The 24,384-nt window shown below is 36.8% G+C and overlaps 2 protein-coding genes across 6 annotated transcripts in view; both read right to left on the bottom strand.

Annotated features, from left to right (window-relative positions):
- Window positions 1–3,526, bottom strand: part of drp2 (dystrophin related protein 2) — a 291,935-nt gene extending 288,409 nt beyond the window's left edge. For 2 of the 4 annotated variants that reach the window (XM_032554735.1, XM_032554732.1), the window contains exon 1: window positions 3,249–3,516. The gene's annotated coding sequence lies outside the window, so the exon portion shown is untranslated. Of the gene's footprint in view, window positions 1–3,248 lie in introns of all 4 variants that reach the window. The other 2 variants (XM_032554734.1, XM_032554736.1) reach the window with 2 other exon arrangements.
- A 2,773-nt stretch (window positions 3,527–6,299) lies between these two features.
- cenpi (centromere protein I) lies at window positions 6,300–24,056 on the bottom strand. Of its 2 annotated transcripts, none has more exons than XM_032555684.1 (20): window positions 23,807–24,056; window positions 22,386–22,523; window positions 21,175–21,293; window positions 20,883–20,990; window positions 19,536–19,584; window positions 19,400–19,446; window positions 18,880–18,969; window positions 18,651–18,782; window positions 16,977–17,120; window positions 14,788–14,908; window positions 14,461–14,555; window positions 13,421–13,538; window positions 13,195–13,259; window positions 12,556–12,665; window positions 11,390–11,525; window positions 10,746–10,870; window positions 9,442–9,490; window positions 8,453–8,668; window positions 7,015–7,056; window positions 6,300–6,881 (listed from the first exon to the last, which is right to left on the bottom strand). In XM_032555684.1, exons 1-20 carry the CDS (start codon window positions 23,967–23,969, stop codon window positions 6,699–6,701), a joined length of 2,250 nt encoding a protein of 749 aa, XP_032411575.1. In that variant the 5' UTR covers window positions 23,970–24,056; the 3' UTR covers window positions 6,300–6,698. The 2 variants fall into 2 exon arrangements, with proteins under 2 accessions (XP_032411575.1, XP_032411574.1); XM_032555683.1 differs by having other exon boundaries at window positions 8,453–8,671.
- Between the last annotated feature and the right edge of the window lie 328 nt (window positions 24,057–24,384).

Here is a 24,384-nt window from a genome sequence, read left to right on the forward strand (position 1 = left end):
ACTGTAATCAATAAAACTGATTACAAATGCAAAAAAGTTAATATAAAACGGTTATTAAAAATATAAATCAATCTAAGCAACCTCTTTAAGAAAAACAAATGACACTAAGTTGTCACCATGGTGTCTGCTTTTTGTTATCTCTAATCTGAAACATGCAGCCTGCAGCGGGAATGTTGAAAATAAATATATATTAAAAAAAATTTTAATGGAAAAATTACCAGAAGGGATGCAGAGGAAGAGGAGCAAGGACAATGGAGCATCTTCGTCATCCTGTTAGTCTCTTACAATTACATTTCACTGCTGACTGGAGCCTTGAGAAGCCCTCACTTCTGTCAAATCTTTTCTCTTTCTTTATGAAGACTTCACAGCGTGTTTCTCATTATTAACTATTATTAAACCCATGATGCTGGTTTCCTTTCTTCGCCCAGCGCTGGCTTTTGTTGCAGCTCTCCAGATCAAGAGATGAGCGATCCTGTCATCTCCTGTCCTCCAGGAAGTGCTCGGAGAAACAATGGCGGCTCGTTTGAAAATACTCCAGTTTAAATAAACAAAAAGTTAAACAGGTTTCAGGGGCTTTTTTCGGGTCTGACCTGCTAATTTTAATTCTTCTAAATAAAATTCCTAAATAAAATTAAGGAATCACAAGATTTAAGCATCAAGTATCAAACTTCATGTTCCTTATATTTATCTGACTTATAGTTAAGTACAAAAAGTCATGCATCATAGTAAATGTTGGTTTATCGACTGCAGGAGTGATGAATATTTTATTTTATTCCATTTTTTAGTGTCTGCCCAGAACAAAATCATCCATTTTTTTGGTGCATCTGTAGTTTTATTGTAGATTCATTCTCGCAATAAATCAATTAAATGAATAATAAAATAAAACAAGGACAATAATTTCCATTTGCATGATTTATTGTTTTTTTCTTCTCCCTCTTTAATGACAAAAATGTTCAGTCTGGTCGTTTGGTTTTCAGCCAGCTCGTTTTTTAGGACAATTTTACTTAGAGAGACTTGATGACGAATTTTATTTGTTGTTTCTGTTGTTTTGTTTATTTATTTTGGATATTTAAAATGTCACCCAGTTCCAGTGTTAAATGCTCATCAGAATTTAAAGCTTTCAGAATGATTTCTTGCATTATTATTATACAATTATCATTGCATTATTTGAAAATTGTGTCAAAACGACAATAAAATCGTTGATCGCAATAACTTTTGGAACAATTTGTTAACCAGCTAAATTTGTCATCCTGTCACTCCTCCGTAGAACAGCGATGGGTTTTTGTGTTTGGTTTTTTTGGGGGGTTTTTAGCTAAAAAGATTTGCTTCATTCGTTCCAAACTGTTCAACGTGTCCAGAGTAGAAAGTAAAACTTTTTGTTTTAAAACCTGCAAAAAAAAATCCCACGATACAATTCTTAAAATCTTTTCTTTTAAATACTACAGAAGAAATGAAGTCACACATTTCTGTTCCTTCCCTTTATGTTGCCGTGCACTGCTGCTCAGATGGCTGAAAGAGGGTTACTCCACTTAAAGTGTTTGTTTTTACCAGAAAGACAAATTTGGCTGCTTTTAAGCATCTTTGGTGCCAAAACAAGCAGCGCAGTTAGGAGTAAAAATAAATTTTATTAAGATAATGCTGCAGTTGTGACGCTATAACGGTGTGTGTGTGCGTGTGTGTGCGGGGGTGTGTGTGGGGGTGTGCAAGTATTTGGGTGTGTGTGTGTGTGTGTGTGTGTGTGTCAACAACTCAAACTAAATAGATAATTAAAGTAATTAAACGTGTGTTACTCAAAAAGGAAGAAACAGAAAAAGGAATCATCTTCTGCACAAGAAGCACATTTACTTGAAAATGAAACTGTTTGCTTAAGTCTATCCAGGAAAATCTAATTAACAATAAATAGAGCAAATGGAATAATTGTAATAATTGTAGCTTTTTTAGTCATAAATAAAAGCAGTGGGATCATCTTATACATTTCTGTCTCGATACCCTGAAATATTCATACTCAGGTTTATGATGCGCTGATAAAAGCGATATTTTTAGGTTTTTTGTTCATTTTAATGGGACATATGGCTTCCCACAAGGCGCAACCTTCTGTCCAGAGCTTATAAAAAACAAATAAATAAACAAATTACATATCAGTTGTGCCTTGACTACCTTTCTAGAAAGAACATACGCTGCAGCTGATCACACTCTAAGTGCGTGAGAAATTTTAAGATTAATCTCACAAAATTATTAGAAAAATTCTGAGCTAAAAAGTAAAAAGAAAATTTTTTTTAAAACTGAAATTTTTGACAAATCTCATAAATTGTCTAGAAAAAGCAACAAGAAAATTACTTAGTTTGAAAAGACAAAAATATACTAGAAAAATCTCAGAAATTTTGACGTTCAACTCAGAAATATTTTAGAAAAACTAAAAAATCTCAAAATTTCTGACTGTTTTGGCAGAGATTTACTCCGTATCCTTACATTTCTATCTACAATGTCCCCAACACCCCATCTTACATGTTGAACAAAGATTGATGTAAGAGCATAAACTGCAGGCATTGTTTCAAATCATGGATCTCTATAAAGTTCTGAATAACAACATTAAGATTGATGGCAATATTAGGAGAAGAGCAAACGCAGCACAAGCATGTTCAGATCTTGTGTTTTAATTCCGGATTAGCATATAGGCTGTTCCTAATTTTACACCCACTGAAGCACGCAGGATTTACTTCCCTCCCTGCAGATATTTTCCCCAAATTATCCCACTGCGCTGCAACGTGGAGACCTCAAAGGATTCTCGGGAGGCTTAAGACGCACGGCGTGTAATTGTAACCATAATTACTGTCGACATCCAGAGTTCAAATCCGACTCAACACACCTCAGTCTGTCATCGCATGTCAGTCTCCACCCAAATAAAGTATTGAGGCTTGAAAGGGAGCCACTGAAATGTGGCTTTTATCCTGCAGGAGAGCCAGAAAAAACCCACGAAACAAGTTCTCGTCCAGAGAGAAGTGGGAAACTCCATCTATATGTTGCAAAACCACACACACAGAGAGGGATGGGAGCTGTAGACGTCCTGAAGCCCCTCATGAAAACCAAACCATCATCCATCACACGTTGCTCGGCTGATTCTTAGAAACCCACAGCTTCAAACTGGGACCAGTCTCACAAAACACACACGACAGCACCACGCTCCTCTGCTGCTCGGCTTCCACCAAAAACATCTCCAGCAGAAATCAATAAAACATAATTAATCTTACCTCTCTTTTCGCCCTCTTGCTGCCCCTCTGCCTGTGAGGAGGGTTTGCCCACCGACCACCGCTCAGCTGGACGTGTTGGCGGAGACCCCAGTGAAATAATGTAGTCCCGGTCGAGGCATGAGGAAAGTGAGGAGAGCAGCAGCAGGAGGAGCGCGGCGCTGCACCGGCGGCTCCGACACTGACATATCAGAGCGATGCTTTCTGTAAAAGGAGCCTCGGCTCAGTCACATCGGCAGCAGCCAGCAGAGGAGGTGTCAGAGCTGGATTTATCTCCTGGAGACAAACTCAACTCATGACAGCGTGCCTTTCTGTATTTTCTTCTGCCTTACTTTTAATCGTCTAAATATTAACTTTATTCTATTTTTTTTATTTGCTCAATAGATTTAGTTATCAATAAACTATTGCAGTCATTAGCTTTGTGTACTTTTTTCCGTAGAAAGTACACCTGATTAGCTCCCAGATTTCTCCTATTCAAATTGATTCCTACGTTAGAATTTCTGTCGGACCAATCAGCAAGCAGAAGAAGTTGTGAACGATGACGTCGATTTTCTGCGCCGTAGTCCGCCTGCAGTTTTAGCGATGGCAAAGCTTTTCGGTCCGTGTTGGCCGCGCTTTCAAATGTTGAATTAACATCAACAGCCATCTTGTTCAGCTTGTAAAATTTAAAACAAGGAGCCACCATTTCTCAAAAGCCGAGAGCCCAGCCCGTCTGTAAAACGCAAGTAGCTTAGAAAAAGGCTAACTTGCTAACGTTTGCCCGTGTGTTTACCTGCTGTCCACACTCCAGTTCGATAGGTGGCGGCAACCTTGACGCCAATAAAATTTAAGAACTTTACCCGGTGACGTATGTGGGCTAAACGGAAATGTGGCAGCTCTACTCTAAAACAACCTAATCAAGATTACAGCCTACAGGCGTTCAGTTTGTAAAGCAGAAGGGTCACGTAATGTTAGCTAGCTTAACAAATTGACTGATGCTATCCTAGCATGTCAAATAATAACACGTACCTTCTCCGCAGTCAAACAGGTACCATTCCACAGAATTAGTAGCTTTTGTCCAGTTTTGAACAAGCCTGGCCATTGCGTTCCTGTGCGATGACGCTGGAATAAAAATCTCCTGTACGGATTTCTCCGAGGCCCAATCAGCGAACAGAAAAATAAGTTGCGAATGATGACGTCGTTTTTCCGCCTGTAGTTTTAGCAACGGCAGCGGAGCAAGTGAACAAAGCCGTTCAGTTGTTTACAAATATTGAATTGACAGCCATCTTCTTCTTTTTATGACAGTTGACAGGCGACGTTTAGATGCGCATTATCGCCATCTACTGGAATGGAGTGTAGCTTGGAATGCTAACAAATTTTGAAGCAAAAAAAATAAGTATTTTCTCTATCAATTGGTCTCCTTGAGGTATTTTAATGAAATGCAATAAGTCAGAAGTAGAAAGTTTGTCTGAAACGTCTTGTCTTGTGATCTACGTACCATTTCCCTTCCCTCAATAGAATATTTGGAACAGAACAATAACACATGTCTCACTCTCTTCTTGAAAACAAGAATAAAATTTTCCTGCAGGACTTTTTTCCCCATTTGAAATATTGTTCTATAATAATGTCTTCAGATGTGGAGGAGCTCAATCTTTTCACAGATTATCTGTTTTTTAAATTGTCACAACATGGCGACAATTTCAGCAAATATGTAAACAGCCTATTTTTTATGAAAATGACAAACTTAAAATCATTACATTTCAGTAAATGTTTTCCCTCTTCTTTGAATCACCCTTAAAGTTACTAAATCTACCCATAAATGCAAACAGTACTAAATGAAATCTGTTTCACAGGATCAGACACAAAACGAGAGAAAATAAAGATCGCCTTGTGCTTCTGCAGTAAATTTATAAGTATATTTAAAAGATGCGTATTAATCAACCTGATTTTGTCCTTGTTTCCTTTTTTTTTACTACCGTATTTTCCACACTATAAGGCGCACCGCATTATAAGGCGCATAGAATAGACGCTACCATAGAGGCTGGGGTTACGTTATGCATCCATTAGATGGAGCTGCGCTAAACGGAATGTCAACAAAATAGTCAGATAGGTCAGTCAAACTTTATTAATAGATCACAAACCAGCGTTCTGACAACTCCGTTCATTCCCAAAATGAATAAACAACTGTTTTATTATTTTCCCCCAGGTAAAGTAAGTGACGTGGTATTTTTGTGACAGTTTATCTTTTAACAACAAGGTATAACATATAGTGGAGGGGAACTTTTCCTCGATTCAATAAACATAGAAAACAGTCCGATACTGTTACGGTAAATCAAACGTTAGTGCAATCACAATATATATCCACTTCCGCACCATTGATTCCTTCATGTTAAATTCTCTCGCTGCTGCTTTATTCCCGTGTTTTACTGCATGACTGATCGCCTTGAGCTTAAACTCTGCGTCGTCAGCGTGTCTCTTAATAGGAGCCATTTTGGGGTCTTTACACAAAACCCAGCATGCACCGCGCGCTTCTTGTTCTACGGGGGAAAATGAAGTCGGCGGCTGCTTACCGTAGTTGCGAGACCTGTTGTGGCTCAATATTGGTCCATATATAAAGCGCTCCGGATTATAAGGCGCACTCTCGGCTTTTGAGAATATTGAAGGTTTTTAGGTGCGCCTAATAGTGCGGAAAATACGGTACTTGTTGTGTTTGAAGTAATCAAATCATTTCCACACTAGCATCGTGTGTTTTTACACATTTATGGAAGAAAACTTTATAAACGCTGGAACCTGTCGTGCAGAAATACTTGAATATTCATGTAGCTAATCGATTGATAGGCCTGTCACAATAAGCAATAACTCAGTTGTGTGATAAATTAAAATGTAACAGGCTTGATCATCTTTATTTGCATGATTTATTGTTTTTAACCACAAACTGGGTGACAAAAATCTTCAGTCTGGATCTTTGATCTCAACTAGCTCTTTTTTTGAAGAACAAATTTCTTTACAGAAACTTCATATTTTATGATCTACGTTGTTTATTTGGGATATTTAAAACGTCTTCCAGTTCCAGTGTTAAATGTTCATTAGAATTTAAAGTTTATTGAACTTTGAGAATGTTTTACATTATTATGCCATTATTGTTACATTACTTTAAATTTGTGTCTCACAGTAAAGCTTATGTTTATCGTGACAGGCCTATCGATTGATAGCTTCTTCTCATCAATTTATCACAACGCTGTCTTGTAAAACTCTAATCCCAGAGCTAAATAACTCATTAATCTACAACTTTATTTCATATTGTGGCTCAATAAGTAGGTTTAACCCCTGAAATCTAGAGTACGGCATAAACATTTTATTAGCATGCCTCGTAAACAACTAAAAGTGCATAAGCATCATAAAAAATATGTACACTAAAAGGACTTGCAGGAAGCAGAAGAGATTACAAATGTCCATGTCTTTTAAAACGAATCCTTAAGATAACAGTGGTTGTTTTATGTGTGGCGCAGATCCGAGCTTCTGGCTCTGCGTCACGTTGTCGCAGCCGTCGCCCGCCATCATCACCCTCTGGTTGATGCTATTCTGCACAAAGTCTTTAAGGCCGTCGAATCCCTGGGTGAACAGATACTCCAGGTACCAGTTCCACGGCTTGGATTGCTGAAAAACACACGGGGAGTCGCATCAGAAAACATCTGAAGGACTGTTAGATCAAAGACGGATGACTGAGGTGAGTCAAGAATAGACGTGACGTCTTAAATGAACACAGAACAGAAAAGGAGACTCGTTTTACCTTGATGGAATTGAGGTCCGTGTCTTTTCTGCCGGGCCAACACTGATAAAGAGACGACATTAATATTCAGTGACAGAAATCTGTGGGAAATCTCACAAGATCGCAGGTGGCCCAAACCCCCCAAAAAAGGTGGATGTGTATTATTAAACATCTTAAAGGGCAGCCATTAATTATAAAATATCCCTATTGATTAATGCATCATCTTTGAAGGATACATTAAAACTCATTTGTCTTAATTTAAGTCTGTTTGGCAAAATTTACAGCAAGAATCCAAACTGATCCATCAAAACAACAGACAGTTTCTGCCTGGGAAACCTCCAGTTCCACTTCTTTATGAACATAAAATACTGAATTTTTGACAAATATTTCTACAACCTACAAGAAAACAATAGAGAAAGACAGACATATGAAGAGAGGATGAAGGAAGAAGGACTGGAAGGAAAGAAGGAAGTAATGAAGAGGGGAAAAGGAAGAAAAAAGGGTAGTAAAACATTAAAATGAAAAGAGAAGAGAGATGAAGGAAACAAAAAAGAAAAAAGGAAATGAAATAAAGGACACAATGAAGCAAGGAAGGACAAGAAGTAAAAGGAAGGAAGGAATGAAGTGGCAACATGAAGGGGACATAGGAAACAAAGAAGAAAAGGAAGAACACAAGAAAGAAGGAGGTAAGTGAGAAAAAAGATGGAGGAAAGAATGAAAAGCACAAGAGGGGAAAATGGAAGAAAACAAGGAAAGATGAGGAGGAGTCAGAAAACAAATAAAAAAGGGAATAAAACAAAAACTATGGAAATGAGTGGCAAAGAAATTGTACAATCAAGGAAAAAAGGAGGACACAAGATTGGAGAAACGAAAGAAAGAAGGAAAGAAGAAAAGAAAAATAGTAAAAAAAATTTCATATATAAGGAGAGAGATGAAATAAAAAAGAAAATCAAGAACATAGGAAGGAAGAACAAGAAGGGAAGTATGGAAGGAAACAAGAAAAGACAAGGAAGGGAGCATAGGAAACAAAAAAGAAAAGAAAGAACAAGAACTAAGGAAGAAAGGAGACAAAAAAGAAATGAAAAACAAAGGAAAGACATTGAAGAAAGAAAGGAAGGAATGATAAGAGGACAGAAAAGGAAAGAAACAACAAAGGATAAAATAAATGGGACATAGAAAACAAAAAAGAACACAAGAAGGAACCAAATAAGTGAGGAAGAAAGGAAGGACACAAATAAGGAAGTAAGGACACAAGAGGTGAAGAAAGAAAGGAAAACGGGTAGCAAAACATTAAATATATGAGGAAAGCGATGGAGGGCACAAAAAAGAAAAACGAGAACCCGATTTAGACAGCAGTCAAGGGGATAAACTCTGATAACATGAATATTCTTCATTCTCCCATCTTCTTCCTCCTAACTCGTGGAGAACACTAAACTCAGTTTCCCAGAATCCCACTGACCTTGTGGTGGAAGTCCAGAGCGTAGCTCACGAAGGCCGGGTGGTGGATGAGGTCGAAGCGCGTCGAGAACTGCGGCACGCCGCTCTTGGCGAGCAGCTCGTCCAACAGACGCACGTCCGCTTCCGGATAACACATGTTGGAGTTCCACAGGCAGTTCACCAAGAACACCTGGTAGCGGTTAAACTCCCGGAAAGTCTGGCGGCTGATGTGAAAGCCCTGCTGCAGCAACAAAACAGAACCAACGAACAGGAGGAGATTCATTTACTGAGTTTGATTCATCTTAATCAGAGTTCGGTAGTAATTAGTTACATTTACTTTACTAACCTTTCTGAGGAAAATTTACTTCTAGGAGTATTTTTACTACACTGTACTTTTTACTTTTACTTGAGTTACTTTACTATGAAGTATTTCTACTCTTACTTGAGTAAAATTTCTAGATTTTCTATCCACTGAAAGAACAAACATGTTTTAACCAGAAATTCTCCAAATAGATCTGCAGTTTTTGTTAGTTTTATAAGCTATTTTTATTTTCTTCTTTATTTTCTTTTGCCTGTTTTTGTTCATTTTTGTTACTTACATGAATTATACCAAAAATAGAAAAATTTCCATTTAATTTTATATTTTGGTCAGTCAGGTGATGTAATTTGACGGCTACTTTCTACTTTTACTTAAGTAAACTTTTACTTGACGCAGTGCTACTCTTACTTGAGTACAATGTTTTAGGGACTCTGCCACCTCTGGTCTTAATAAAAACAATCGGGTGGCATTTGCAGGCGAGCCGGTCGGCCGGCAGGAGAAAAACCTGCTTAAAAAGTCGGAGCTGCGTTGAAATAAACATTTCTAAACTCTCATGTGAGAGGAGATTATGGTTATCAGGTTTACGCAGACGGACTGGCTGAATATCAAATATCTACCTCAGTTTCTAAAACAAACAGCTGGATTACTGACACAAAACTGATCCAGCCACAGATCCACAGGTTCATCCTTACCTCAGTCACTTTCTCCTGCCTTTTAGCAGACGTCAGGTTCACTTTGTACCTAGACAAAACAGAAATGATGCAACTAATTACAGAAATATAATCCCATTAAAGCTAGGAATAAGACTTTAATTTCACACATCAGATTTTGTCAGGACTCTACAGGCCGATATGTGATGAGACATTGTTCTTTCTCACACCTCAGCCAATTTCATCTACAGTGCTATCTTAAGGTAGAAATTCATATCATCAATGTATTTTTATTGAGATTTTAGGTGACAAAGTGGTGCATTATTGTAGAACAGAAGGAAAATGATGCTTGGTTTTTCAGGTTTTTGCGAGGCATGCATTTCTTTTACTCTGTTACTCTTAAATAAAACTCATTGTGACCAATTAGAACGACCCAGTTAGGGTGAGTTCACATTAGCCCAAATTAGTCCGCTTTAATCAAACTCAGATTTCTTTGTCTAGAAAGTCCAATTCATTTGGGGAGGTGTGACTATGCAATCAAACTCTGGTGCAGATCAAAAAAGCAAACTCTGGTTTGCCTTAAAACCTTGGTCTTGATTCAGTTGAAGTGAACTCTGGTGCAGTTTGAATGCACATGTGAACATCAAGCGGACCAGAGACCCCTCCAAAAGCAGGAAGAGAACTACTGTATAGCGCAGGGGATTCTGGGTAAATGCAACCAAAACAAATTCAAGAGTCTGGCACTAGAGCAAGAAATGACACAGTCTTTCACCAAAGACAAAAGAGAAATCCTACAAAGGCAAAAATCTGACACTACTCCATTTTTGTTCACATTTTGTGAAGAAGGAAGTTGCGTCCTGTTTCTTCTTCTGACGTTTTTGTTGCCACCACAGACGAGGAGGGAAACGGGTTTTTCAAAAGGCTTGATTCATTTGACAGCGCAGTGTGAAAGCAAACCGCACCAACTGAAAATCATCCCACCTGATGGTCTACTGGACTATTGGGTATGAAAACACTCTTAAAGTCCTGACCTAAATCCAATTAAAAACATGTGGCAAGACTTGAACATCATGTCCCACGTTCAGTCTGAGTGAGCTTGAGCTAATTTGTAAAGAAAAATGGGCCAGATTGAAAGTGTTTGTTTATTTAAAGCTAGAACAGACAAAGCACCAAAAATGTTCTACTAAGGTATCCAGGAGGGTTTCATTTTAGATTTGTAGATTAAGAAAAAATAATTAATCATTTGCCTTCCACTTTATAATAAAATACACTTAAGGTTTTCAATTTTAACTCCACTAAATGTGTGAAAGATCAGAGCTTATGCTACCAGATGAATGGTCTCCCACCTGTGCATGATGAAGGCCAGTCTGTCCACGCTGACTGGGTCGGCAGCGAAAAAGGCTGGATAAAAAACTCCTGGAGGAGGCATGACCACAAGAGGAAGGCCAAACTTCAGGAAAGTGTCACAAACCTGCGGAAGGAGGGTGAAAAAATTATTCTCCAGCTCTTAATCTTAATCAAAGCTTTTATGAGTCTGCAGGGCTCTGCATTGACATCCTGTAATCTGATGTACACTTTCATGTTGGGCCAATAATGCTGCGCTCCATTTAGCTCAAAGTCAGATCTCAGATCTGGGAATTATGCTATATCCAGTTTGATCTTGATTCCAGTTGGAAATCAGGAAACTAGTGGGATTTGATTGTTTTTGTGCTGGCAAACTACTTATAACAACACAAGTTAATAACAATGTATTATATGCATACAGATTATGTTCACATGTTTGATAGAAGCTTGTGAGTCCCTGATGATAATTATAGTAAAATAAAAATACTTAATTTTTAGGTGGAAAGAGGATTTCAAATAAAGTTTCTAGGAGTGAAACTGGGCCATAAAATCTGCTTTGAATCGAGTTAGATCCAAACTGGCAAAGACACTTGCAGCTTTGGATAAAACATACAATATTTAGACCCAGTTAACAGCTCTCACTTACTGTCTCATAGAAATCCAGAATGAAGCTGAGCAGGAGAGAGTGGCAGCCCTCCAGCTGGAGGCCCACGGAGGCCAGCCGACCCACGAAGTGAACCAGCTCCATCACAGAGTCCTTGAACCCTGACAGGGTTATGTTTCTGAGACAGAGAGCAGAGCAGAGGGTCACACACAGAAACCGCCTGCTCAACTGACACCAAGGGAAACTTTCAACACACGTTTACTGATTTCAGATAAGACGGAGAAAGATCACTGCAGCAGAAAATATTATAAAGTCAATCCAGAGGGGCATTCATAATGACAGATTTACTCAATGAGTCAGCAAATTTTACATGACATGGCAGGGATAGATTCAAGGCTCAATTCTGAATTATATTTTTTATTTACACTAGGGCTGGAATATATGGCTGAAAAACTCATCACAATATAAGCATTTCATTCAGTCGATTTTTTTTTTTTTAACCTTCAGATTCATCCTTTGCTGAAGTGTTCACTAAACGAATGCTATGTTACTGCATTCTAGGCAACAAAATGTTTATTTCCTTCCTTAAAACCAGGACCAAGTGGTTTGTTTATTTGCATATTTACATTTTTTCTAGTATTTTATAAAACAGGTAGGGCTGGACGATGTGAATGAAAAACGTATCACAATGTAAATGCTTCATGTCAGTCAATATCGATAAGAATTGATTAGTTTTTTTTGTTTTAAATATCTGAAGTACTGAAAAACTGGTGGTGTGACCTTTCCTGCTTTATCCACAGTTTTCACTCCACAGCATTGATTTTTTATTTTCAAGCAGTTATGAGGCAAAACCTTAAACTGCTGCTGCGCCAGTTACTCAACAGGTCTTTGCTAGGTAACCAAAGAATGAGCGAGTTGATTTCACCAACCTTGCTTAGCTGTGGTTCTGGATCAGAGTGCAGTGAATATTCAATAATCTATCAGACATATTATCAGGTGTCTATGGCGATATATATTGTTATTGATTGATTGTCCAGTCCTACCAAAGAGTAAAATGCACCAATTCGCCTCATCTTCAAAAAAAATAAAAATAAATAAATAAATAAAAGTTGCAAGTTTCTCCTTTTTTTGTGTTAAGTGGATTTTATAAAAACCAGGCTCCAGTTGTTCTTCAGGCTCGGGTTTAACGGAGTGGACGTAAAACTCACATGGACGTGTGGCTGTTGAGGCTGATGTCCAGGTCATCTTCCAGAGCGTACGCAGAGTGCCAGGTCAGCCATTTTAACAGCATGTGGTTTAAACATTCGATCAGTCCACACTGCAGAAACACAGAGAGAGAAAGCACTGAACAAACACTCAACGAGAGCAGCGCTTACAATGAATGCAAGGCTAACACGGGTTAGCTGCAACCATGAAGATCCAGTCAACATGGAGCTACAATGTGAGGACAATTCAGGGTTTCTGAGCATTTTAAGGTCAATCTTTTTTGTTTGGATAAAATGGATGGAGGGATGGATGGATGTAAGGAGGAAAAAATGGATGGATAGATGGACTGATGAAAGAAAGTGGAGAGAAAAAAACAGATGGAAACATGACGGAGAGAAAATGGATGGATGGAAAAACAGATGGATGAATATACAAACTATTGGACGGATGAATAAATAAACTAACTGATTCACAGATTGATGGCTGAATAGGCGGATGGACATGGAGATCGGAGACGGATGCACATTTTAGAAAACAGGATTTAAAAATAAGCTTTTAAAAACACCTCAACATTGAGAGCACCCAGATTTTTCCAGAAACCCTGAAGTTTTAACAACTTTTGCCTCAAACAGCAAACCCACCTTAAAAAACAGCGAGGACGTGAAGAAAAGCTGCATGAGAGGATCGAACAGCAACGTCTTGATTTCTGAACAGGAGGGAAAATATCACAATTATTCCTGCTCAACAAACAGCTCACATTTTCTAATAAAGCTGCCTCAGTCCGGCTCTCCGTGTCTACCAGTTACCATGCTAGGAAGCAAGTAAGATAGAAAGCAGCATTTTGTTTTTGGTTTTTTGGACACTCACGCGAGCTCGGAATGACGGGAATGTTGCTCAGGAGGCCGAGGATCTGCGGACGCAGTAGAGATCCGTCCCAAACGTTCAGGAATTTGTACATGAAGGCATCAGAACTGTTAAACCCCTCCTAATGGACAAAAGCATTGTTTAATTAAAACATGGGGCAACAATTTATTTTAATTAGTTTCCGACTTTTTTCTCATAATTCTAATTCTGTGTGAGTCTATGTCAAGATCCAATTAAATAACCAAATATCCTTAGGAGTATGTCAACTATGTTGCTATTGTATGAAATTAATCATTTAACTATTTCTTCCCTGTTATAAAATTTGTAAACCTAAAATGAAAGCCTGTCCCAAATTCATTTGGTAGATTTTTTAAGATTAGATTTGTCTGATGGTGCAGAATGAGAATTTAAACAATTCTGATTCTGAGAAAAAAAACCCTCAGAATTCGGAGGGAAGCGAAATTCAGAATTCTGAGAAACAAAAATCTCAGAGTTCTGAGAAACAAAAATCTCAGAGTTCTGAGAAACAAAAGTCGGAATTCTGAGAAAATAAAGTCCGAATTTTGAGGAAAAAACATCTGAATTCTGATTTAAAAGAAAACAAACTGAATTCTAAGAAAAAGGTCTGAATTTTAAGGGGAAAAAGTCAGAATTCTGAGGAAAAAAAATATGATTTCTAAAATTAAAGTAAGAATTCTGAGGAAAAAATTAATTCTAAGAAAAAGTCAGAATCCTTTTTTTTGGTGGCTCCAATTGTCTTCCATACATTGAATTTATTTGTTAGATTTGAGTTTTAAGACTCGATTTGTTTTACGGTGCATTAACAGTTTAACAATTCTGATTCTAAGATGGAAAAGAAAGTCAAAATTCTGACTTTAAACAAAGAGACTTCATTGTCCTTCAACTGTACATCTGAAATGTACATATTGGGCAAAATTTCATTCCAATACCAATAAGTAAACAAAATAATAAAATTATTAATTCACATCTTAGAAATATTGCATAATTATAAAATAAATGAACACATGCGATGAGACGCTCACCTGCAGGAAGTGCTGTGCCGACATCAGCCGGTTTAAAAACTGTAGTGCTTCCTCCGGGTTCTTAATGGCTCCTCCATCGCTGCAGAACAAAAACTCTGAACAAGAAAGAATAAAATTTAGTAACTCAAACAGACAAATAAAAGAAATTATTCTGGAATTTTTTATTTCTTCTCCTAAAATAATTCCCTTTGATTAGCCAAACTAAGTAATCCGCTGGAGTTCAGCTCAAGGTCAGCTTTAATTTGGGAGTAACTTCTCCTGCTTGTCGATGATGATGATGATGTCACAGCGGTTTTGTAGCTTCACGTCCAATCAAATCTCATTTACCTTCGTGGAGAGCGTAGCCGAGCCAGAAGTTGAGTCGCAGGAGGGCCGACTCATCCTGCACGCAGTCCAGGTACTGCAGAGCCAGACTGGAACCCAGCAGAGAGCCCATCTGAGCCGGCAGCTGGCGGAGGAACAACCACATAAAAACATCATCAGACGCCCGTCAACACAGACAGGCACCCAGAGGCACATTTTAATAAAAAAAAAACAAACATGCTCTGAAAGTCAAACTTCACATTAAAATACAGAATTTGTTGTTTTACTTTATGATCATCCTGTTTACCAGTATTAGGAGAGTTAATGCTGATAACAGAGTTATAATTTTCATTAGAGTTTAGTTTTATTTCACTGTGACCTTTTTTTAGTTTTCATAGAGTATTTATTAGATTTTACTAGTTGTCATTAGATAAATATTGTTTAGTTTTTATTAGTTATAGTAGTTAGTTTTTTCCGATTGTGGCTAATTTTTAGGTGCCAAATTCAAAATGGTACAAGTGTTTTATTTTGATTATGTTTACATCATTTGGCTAATGAATTCTCCACAATAAACACAGTTTTTAAAAAATGAATTCAATTATTGTTTGCTTTCAACTTTTGCTGTCGCAATTCTGTATTGCCAAGAAGAGTCTGAGTGCCGTAATTTACCGACAACTGACGTAAACTGCTTGTGTGGGGGGAAAAAAAGAAAATAAATCTCATATCCGTTCAAAAGACTAATAAATAAATTCATAAACACAAAAACAAAGGATTTCATATCTATAATTTCAGTATGTTTTATAAACGCACAATATAGTTCCCGTTAGTTATAGTTTTCCCCCATTAATTACCATTTTTATTTATTTCAGTTAACGAAAATGTTCTCTCTATTTCAGTTTTTGTTATGTCATTAGTTTTAGTTAACTATAATAACTTTGGCTGATACAAAAAGTCAAGCCGAGCTGAGAATCCAGTGACAGCGCACAAGCAGCTGCCTCAAAACACGGAGGGGCTGCCAGTTTTATGGATAAATTTGAATAAAAAGGAGACAAACTATGAACAGACACAATTTCAACAAGAAGCGATAAAGTGTTGATCCTTTACCAATATAATCAACACAATAAAAGAACGGTTTATTCACAATTTAAAACACAACAACAGAGTTAAGAAAGATCTTTGGTTGTCTTTTATAAGCTGTGTTGTGTGCAAATAAAGAGGTGAATTTATGTGTTACACTGAATCTCATTTTATTTTATTTATTTATTTTTTTGCTTTTATTACTCATTCAAGACAGATAAACCTCTAATGACGTCTGTGAGAGGAAAACACATATAATGGTAAAGTTAATGAGACGCACAGCGCTCATAAAGCGGGTTTATCCTCTAATCTAATAAAACAATTACAGCCGTGGGGCCACCTGTGCTCGGACTGAGATATATATGCGCTGCACGTCATCCAGATTAGACGGTGCAACAGCACCACCATGTGGTGGTAAGGCGGCATCACACCAGAAACGGATTCAGCGCCCTGAAGTGAACGAGTGGAGACGGATTTTAAAATAAACGACTCTAGGCTTGTGTCACAATAACACATTTTTCTGGATGATAAATTGTCCCAAAAGTTATTGGGATACACAATAATATCATTGTTTTGAGACCGTTTTCAAGTAATATAATGGTAATTGTATTAAAAACACACTCTGTGTTAAAGATCAATAAACTTTAAATTCTAATGAACATTCAACACCGCAGCTGGAAGACATTTTAAATATCCAAATTAAATAACAAAAACAACAAATAAAATTAATCATGAAGTCTCTGTAAGCAAAATTGTCCTTTAAAAAAAGTTGCGACCAATTCATCAGACTGAAGATTTTTGTCATCCAGTTTTTGGTAGAAATACAAAAATGATAAATAATGTTAATGGAAACTATTGAGCTCATTTTAATTTATCATTCAATTAACTAATTTATTACTTATTGCGATAGGTCTAGTAAATTTGTTTTAAAGTAACATAAGTGATTTCTAATAAGCTAAATGTGCAACTTTAAGGCAAATAGTTCACAATTTGGATATGAAGTACCTAGAATATATTTAAAAAAACACTTTTCTTTCACTGTTTTCCTAATAATCTGGTTTTTAAACCAAAAAATGTCTCGTGAAGTACCATTTTGAATATAAGAAAAGTCTTAGATTAGTCCAGGGACAGTGTACCTCGATGCGATGCATGTTTTGCAGCAGCTGAGCGAAGGACTGGATCTGCTGCATAGGAACCAGCTTCCTACTGGAGCTCTGCGCCGCCTGGGGCTCCTTGATGGTGACGGGGCTCAGAGATGGCAGCTCCAAGTGGGAGTGTTTCTGGAAAAGCAAAACAAAAGATTTCACTACACGTTCAGACAATTTGCTGACGCATTTCTGGATTGTAGATAGGAATGTTTTAAAATTAGATGTCACCACTTCATATTTAAGCTAAGCTTTAAAAGATTCAACAGTTAAAAAGTGTTTATTTCAGGTATTGTTTGTCAAATCCATTTGAATAATATTGGTACTTTGTTTATTCAACCAGAAAAAAAATACTCCTGTTTATTTGCCTAGAATATGGTAAAGTTTTCAACAAAATAAAATCAAACCCACTGGCGAAAATAGTAACTCAGACTGTTCAATAAATCAGCTTATTTTGTGTTTGTTTACCTTCACTTACAGATTAATTACACACGACATGATCTGATTCATTTGTGTATTTCTGGGTTTTTTTGGCAAGTATGGCTTTTAGCTGAAGAAAGCCCACGACTCAATTTCTCAAAATACTAGATTATAACCTAAAACCAAATAAAATTGTTTTTAAGACAGAAATGTTGGCTGATACATCCTTTGACTTGTTGTCACAGTTGTCTATAGCTGTGTTTCCATTACAAATGTGCGCATAAGTTTGTGAATATTCCACAAAACAATCACAATTCCGCAATTGCATTTCTTCTTGAATTAAAGAAGAAATGTAATTTTTAAAAATCACATTAAAAAATATGCTCAAACTACTTCCTGTTGTCGTCTTCTTCATGGTTTACGCCTCTGACAACATCCAGGTGTTGACTTGTGATGCAAAAAAAACTTCTTTTTTTTTAAAGTGGCAAATTTCCATGAAGCAAATTTATTTTTGAAATGTCAAATTGAACAATTATACGGTCAATGAAAACGAAGCTACTGAAACCGTGAGCAAGAAGGGTAAGCAGAACCCTTCTTGGAGCAGCTAGCTGTTCATGGACTGGTTTAATTATGGTAAGTTGAGTGGAAGGAAAAAGTTTTGTAGAAAAAAAAAAGGTGTACAAGAAACATAACCACAACCTTAAGAGGATTTCTTCATGATTTTCACTGCTGACAAGCTTTGTAGAAATGCAGATAACCAATTTCTGCCTTAAAGAAAATTATGTTGCTGCGCCTGATAGTCCAGAAAAGTAGCTTCACCTAAACCTCACAGTGGATCCACATAGATTTGTCAAGAATAAGATGAGAAACAGAAGATTCAATACTATCAAAAACCATTTCTTTAAATTGATATGTGTGTAATTTTATGAGAAACTGCATTTGGGGGTTTATTTTGCTGTAAGCAATAATATTTACTTATGATTTACAGATATAAACTAAATGAAATTAAATAAAAAATACTATCTAAGTCCACTTGTTCATTACAGATCCACTTTCTAATCTGATCCTGTCACTAGTACTAGGATAAAAACAGAGATATAGGTTGTTTTCCATTTGTAGGAAACACATGGAGCCTCTGGTCAAAAGGCTGATGAAATGTTGCAATAATGCTGGGAAAGCAGCAGCAATATGTCAAGTGCTGCAGAAATCATTTAAACTCTCTGAATAATATGCTGGGGAACCCACCCTTTTCCGAGAGGCGGTTTTATCTCTGACAGCGAAGGCCAGACTGATGCTGGAGGCGACCTGCATGTCGTTCCTCTTCTGGACTGTGATTAGAGCCGACTTCCAGGGGGAAATGTGATTCTTAAACCCACTCTGCAAGAAATCAAAGAGCACTTGTGTTTCATTGCTGTTTAGAGTTTACAGTCAGGGAGTATTAGAGGAGTTTTAAGTTTGAAACTAGAGTACAAACCTTCATCCGGGGTGGTATGGAGAGTGTCACCAGCTCAGGGCAAAACACTTTATAGAGAGACAGAAGGTACAGCAGGTAAGGCTGCCTTCCCTGAGGAGACAAGAGAGATGTGCAACACAATGCATAAAACATGTCTGCAGAGTCCCAGAAATACAACAATCAGTTCTGTTGTTACAGAAATAATAAGTCCCATGAAAAAACTACAGATGCTTTTACAAAAGGTTTACATGTTTTTACTCGTTTATGTCTTGAACAACACATTTCCATAGTTTCTCTCTGGCAAGTCAGGAGATATGATCCTATCAACCAGTAATCATAACACTTCACTTAAAGAACCAAAAATGGAGGGAAGGAAGGAGGACGTGAGAAAACAGAGTGAAACAACAAAAGACAGTGCAAAAGACAGAAATACCAAATGAAAGAAGGAGTCAGAAAAGAGTCAAACACAGAAAAGAGAAAAAGACAGAAAAAAACAAAAGACAGAAAAATCCAAAACAAACTAAATCAACAGGAAGTTTACCAATTTAGACTGCTGCTCCAGTAGCTTCCTGACTCTGAAGACACGCACTGCAGTGGAATAAAAATACTGTTAATATTTTTCACAGAAGTGAAGGAAACACTGAGAACAGAAAAATAAATATTAAAGCCTGGCTTACCACTTTCCTTTCTGGTTAAAAGATACAACAAGTGGCAAATGAAAGGGCACTGAAAAAGAACAAGAACAAGAAAATGTAAAGTCTTGTTCATAACATGACAAAATATAAACATCGGTTTATATTACATATAATTAAAGTTAAATCAATTTTGCTCTGACCCTTGCAGGTATAGACGATAGATGAACAGAATGCACTTTTGAGGTCAGACACTGATGTTGGATATGAAGGCCTGGATCGCAACTCTAATCTAATCCAAAAGGTACAGGCACAAGTACAAGTACAGGCCATTGGCCATTTACATGTTAACCTGAGAGAGGAGTGAACGAACCCACCTATGTTAAACATGAAAAACCAACACTAAACACCTACTCTGCATCTCTGACTCGTCTCTCCACGCGGTTTCATAGCATTTCACACCTTTGGACAAGAGACCAAAACAACTCAGACGGCAATATGAGGGATATGTTTGGACCTCAAGCAACAACGACCCAGCTATTGAGCTGAATAGAGGTTATTATATGTCTTTAATGCTCAATCTGTGACCTTAATTTCTCTATTGGTGTGACTGTTCTCACTGCCACTGGCTGTAAACGGTTCAACCATGTTCAGTCTTTTAGATCAGAGCGGAAACATCTTGAAGACAGTAAAGACGTCAAGCTGGATTTGATAACTGAGACTCAACACCAGCGATTTGCTTCTTTAAAGTTGGTCATCTCATTATTACAACTCTGTTATCTAACAATTTTCATACAGCAAAACGTATTTATGACATAGTTTCTCGTATTTATACTATCTAACAAAAATAAATTAGCTAGCTTTAAATATGAATCTCATAATATTTAAAATGTCATAATTTAGCATAACTTTGAATTGTATCTCATGATTACGACTCATTTGTCTAATAATAATGAGGTACAATATTGGGTATATTAATAATCATAATTATGAGACTTGGCCATATCTCTGAGATATTGGTGATAAATATTCATTTCTCTGTCATTTTTTATTTTAAAATACAGCAAAGTAGTTTTTTCTCATTGGAAATAAAATGGGCATCTCTCAAAGGATTAAAGAATGGTGCGAAAATTATTAAAATAGTGTTTATCTGCTCTTATTTTCATGTGGCAAATTATTTACTCTTCTCTCAACTATTAACAGAAATGTTTTAAAAGATATTACAGGAAACAAACCCTTCTTATCAAAGTTGACCAGCTTTTGTTTATAAGATGCAGCTCTTTATCTTTAGCTACTTTTCTCTGCCCCAAAACGCTACCATTACTTCCCACCATTTTCAAAGAAGTAAATAAGTTTCAAATTAAATCAACACAGAGAAGATGAGTCACATACCAGATTCTCATCTGTGACGAAGCTGAAGATGAAGCCATAAATGGCCCGAAGCTTGTCCTTCGCATCGATCATGTCAAAAACAGTCAGCACCCATTTTATAAATAAAACCTACAAATTTCAGAGAGAAAAACACATAAACCCAAAACATACAAACAGAATTGACTGAATAGCAGCAAGATAAACTTAATTTTAACATTATTAGTGAAAATTTAAAAAAACTAATCTGTGCCGTGTTTTTCTAATCTACATTATTTGGATGTTAACGTGTGGAATTGATTGGATTTTCACAAACCTGAGTGCTGATGGGTAATTTCTGAACAGTGAGCCAAACTATGGCTCGGACCACAGCCTCCTGTGGCACCACTGAAGCGGGGAGCAGACACTTCAACACCCGTGCACATGGACTGCTCCCTGCAGACGTAATAAATCCAGAGAAGTACCAAACGTCAATAGATAGATCACAGATTAACATAGTATTTTCTACAAAAGGTGCCATATGTTTTTACAACTCACTGGTCCATTATATCATCTCTCATGTCATCAGCAATAATTCAAAGAAAATGTTTTGTTTTACATTTAAATATTGTCCGAATGAAATAGAGAAAGTTGTCATAAACATGCAGGTTGTTGGAGTGTTTTCAGTTTGTGATTGCTTAGTTCAGTGCTTTTCAAGATGTGGGCCTCTAGGGGGCGCCTCACAAAGTTAGAATGAAGAGAAAAAAATTGAAAAATTAAACATAGTAAAGAAATAAAATACATTTTTATATAATTTTTTTTTAGAAATGTATTCTGTTTTGTTTTCTTGTTTTAAATATAAGTTAAAACAACTTATTGAAGATGCAGATAATAGATATTATCTCACAGATAGGAAATTCAGGAAAAAGTTGCTGTCTTTCTCATCTTTCTGACTGGCAGCCAAATTTATAAAGTTGCTTTGCTCCTCAAACTAGAAATGGAAACATTTCTGACAAATAAAAGACAAACAGCAGTGACCCTGCTGTTGAGGTCACTTCTGCAAAATCCTAAACTATGGAGATTAAATACTGTTTGATGGGATTAATAGAAAAACATTGCATATTTTTTTTTATCAAAAGAGGGGATTGTGGTGAACATTTTTATCTGATAATCTGTTGAACATCAGATTAATAAAGTCATAATATATTATCTGATAAAAAATTTCCACCATAGAACTCATTGTTAACGAATGCTAAATGAATGCAGTAATTGTCGAATAGTAAATAAAAGTGAGGAAAAAAACTGCAAAATTCAATATTTCTTTACATATTTTGTAGCATTGTCTGTGAGCTTGCAAAGGGGGTTCCTGACCAGAAACTAACGTCGTTGGATGGGGCCATAGCATGGAAAGGTTTGGGAACTCCTGGGTTACTTAGTTGATAAAATACTAATGTTTCCTAATCACATAGCTTGTTCTTCAGTTTGCTATGCTAAAGTGTAAAAGTTGCAGTAATTTGCTTCCAAAGAGCAGCTAAGTGGCGGGCTTACCCATGCGTAGGCTCATAGCAAAGTCCAGCATGACAGAAATGGCCTCTGGGGACAAACCCCTGCTGAACGCCACTTTCTCCACCCGCACCAGATTGTTCTCCAGCTCATCGTTCCCAGTTACAGGAGTGCCTGCTTCCACTAAAGGGCAGAGAGAGAGGCGAGGAAGACACATCAGAATGACAGAAATGCAACTTCCGAGGTTGGATGGGATGGGATACCATGAGAACATAAAGATTTCCGAAGAATACAAGTATATATCTACAGATTAGATATGCACGAAGGAGCATGTAAACATGATAATGTCCTGAAACAGCTCTGCACAAATAAATTTCTGTTAAAACTTTTTAGAAGTTCACAACATTTTAATTTTGATCTCGTATGACCTGTTAAGTGGCTTGTATTTATATTTTCTCTGCTTATTTCTATAACCATGATAGTGGTAAAGAACAATTTCTCATTCACAGAACAGTGGTTTAAAAAAATCTTAAAAATTAAAACTAAAGTTGAGTTTAAATTAAGAAATAATTTAAACTCAAAATGTCATTATTAGTGATATGTTCAGGGCAAAATCCAATTAAATTTGACTTTTCATGAGTTCCTCACCAAAAATAAATTGCCAAATTACCAATGAAGATAATTATAAGGAAGACTTAATTCCAGTAATGCTAACTAATCATTGTTCTTTCATTTATAACTGGGAAAAGTATGAATAATTTTCTACATGCCATATTTAAAACAAAATCTAAATAGAAACTTTTTGTTTGAAATCGATACTCTTTCTACACTACTGTTTTATCATTTGAGCTGGGTGTTTTATTTTGCTGGTCCCATTAGTTCATTTCTTTTGATTTATCCATTTGCAGTAGGTTTATAAATTATATTTTTTGTGTTTGACTATTTATTCACCAAGAGAGACACAGTCTTTGCTTGAGACACTGCAATAACACTTCACAGTCATAAATGTGCATTGAATTGCGTGAAGTAATATAGTAAATAATAAAGTATCCTATCTATGCAGAACATATAAATACAGTTTATGCAGCTATTACTGTGATAATCTAGACATCCAGTAACCCTCGTTATAACTAACATTTATAAATAATTGCTTGTTGTTTATCTCAAATATTGTGCAAGGTGTAAATAAATACAACATTTATCTTTTTGATATAGGGAAAGTGGAGAAAATGTGAGGGTTTCCTAGCTGACTACTACTGTTCTGTAGGACATGTTTATAATCGTGACGTAGGTTCGTCTTCCTCTGCGTTAAGATAATACACCATAAGCTATTTATAAAGACATTTTACGTTCTCCACTATATTCCACCAATTACATGTTTCTGTTCATTATTGTACTGAAGTTTATAACTCAAGTACAGTGCCGTTGATGGCTATGAATCCAACTGTTTTCGTTTGTGGACCTACCTTCAGAGAAATATTTCAAGGCCAAAACGAAGGGGTCCTCCTCCTCTTTCTTCCTCCTCTCCTGTTCTGCGATTCTCAGACTGCGGTTGCTCCTCCGAGTGAACACAGACTGGTCGCTCAGATCCGAACTGTCCGAATCCGACAAGTTTAGCTGTGTCGCCATGTCTACATTGCTAAAAACTTTAGAAACACAATCCCCTCCCCAACTCTGCTTCCGTCTGTTCAAAGGAAACTCAAAATCTTCCGCGCCGACCGTTTGCTATGCGCCTGCGCAGTGGCGTCCATCCGCTGAGGTGCTTCACGGGAGTTGTAGTCTGTTTTGGTTTGTAGTTCTTGCTGAGAGAAAAAGCTAGCGGTTTCCCTGATAATAAATATGAACATTTTGTTTTCTCTCTCTCTCTTATTTGGGGAAATATTTAATCACTAAAGTCTAAGAATAACATAGTAAGATTTTTGTTATATTTTTGTCAAACTGTATATTGCCAGTAGAATATTGCTGAAGAATAAAGAATAATTCTCAAAACTAGCTTCAGGCACTTCAATATACTTAAAATTAGCCTTCTTCATCCATTCCAAAA

Source organism: Xiphophorus hellerii, chromosome 23 (genome assembly GCF_003331165.1).
Source record: "Xiphophorus hellerii strain 12219 chromosome 23, Xiphophorus_hellerii-4.1, whole genome shotgun sequence".
NCBI lineage: Eukaryota > Metazoa > Chordata > Actinopteri > Cyprinodontiformes > Poeciliidae > Xiphophorus > Xiphophorus hellerii.

Excerpts from the sequence above, each read along its gene's own strand:
- cenpi (XM_032555683.1), bottom strand. The coding sequence starts at position 23,969 with ATGGCGACACAGCTAAACTTGTCGGATTCGGACAGTTCGGATCTGAGC. Across the intron at positions 13,260-13,420 it reads TCCCGTCATTCCGAGCTCGC|AAATCAAGACGTTGCTGTTC; the intron begins GTGAGTGTCCAA and ends CCTCCTGTTCAG. Across the intron at positions 7,057-8,452 it reads CTCTGGACTTCCACCACAAG|TGTTGGCCCGGCAGAAAAGA; the intron begins GTCAGTGGGATT and ends TCTCTTTATCAG.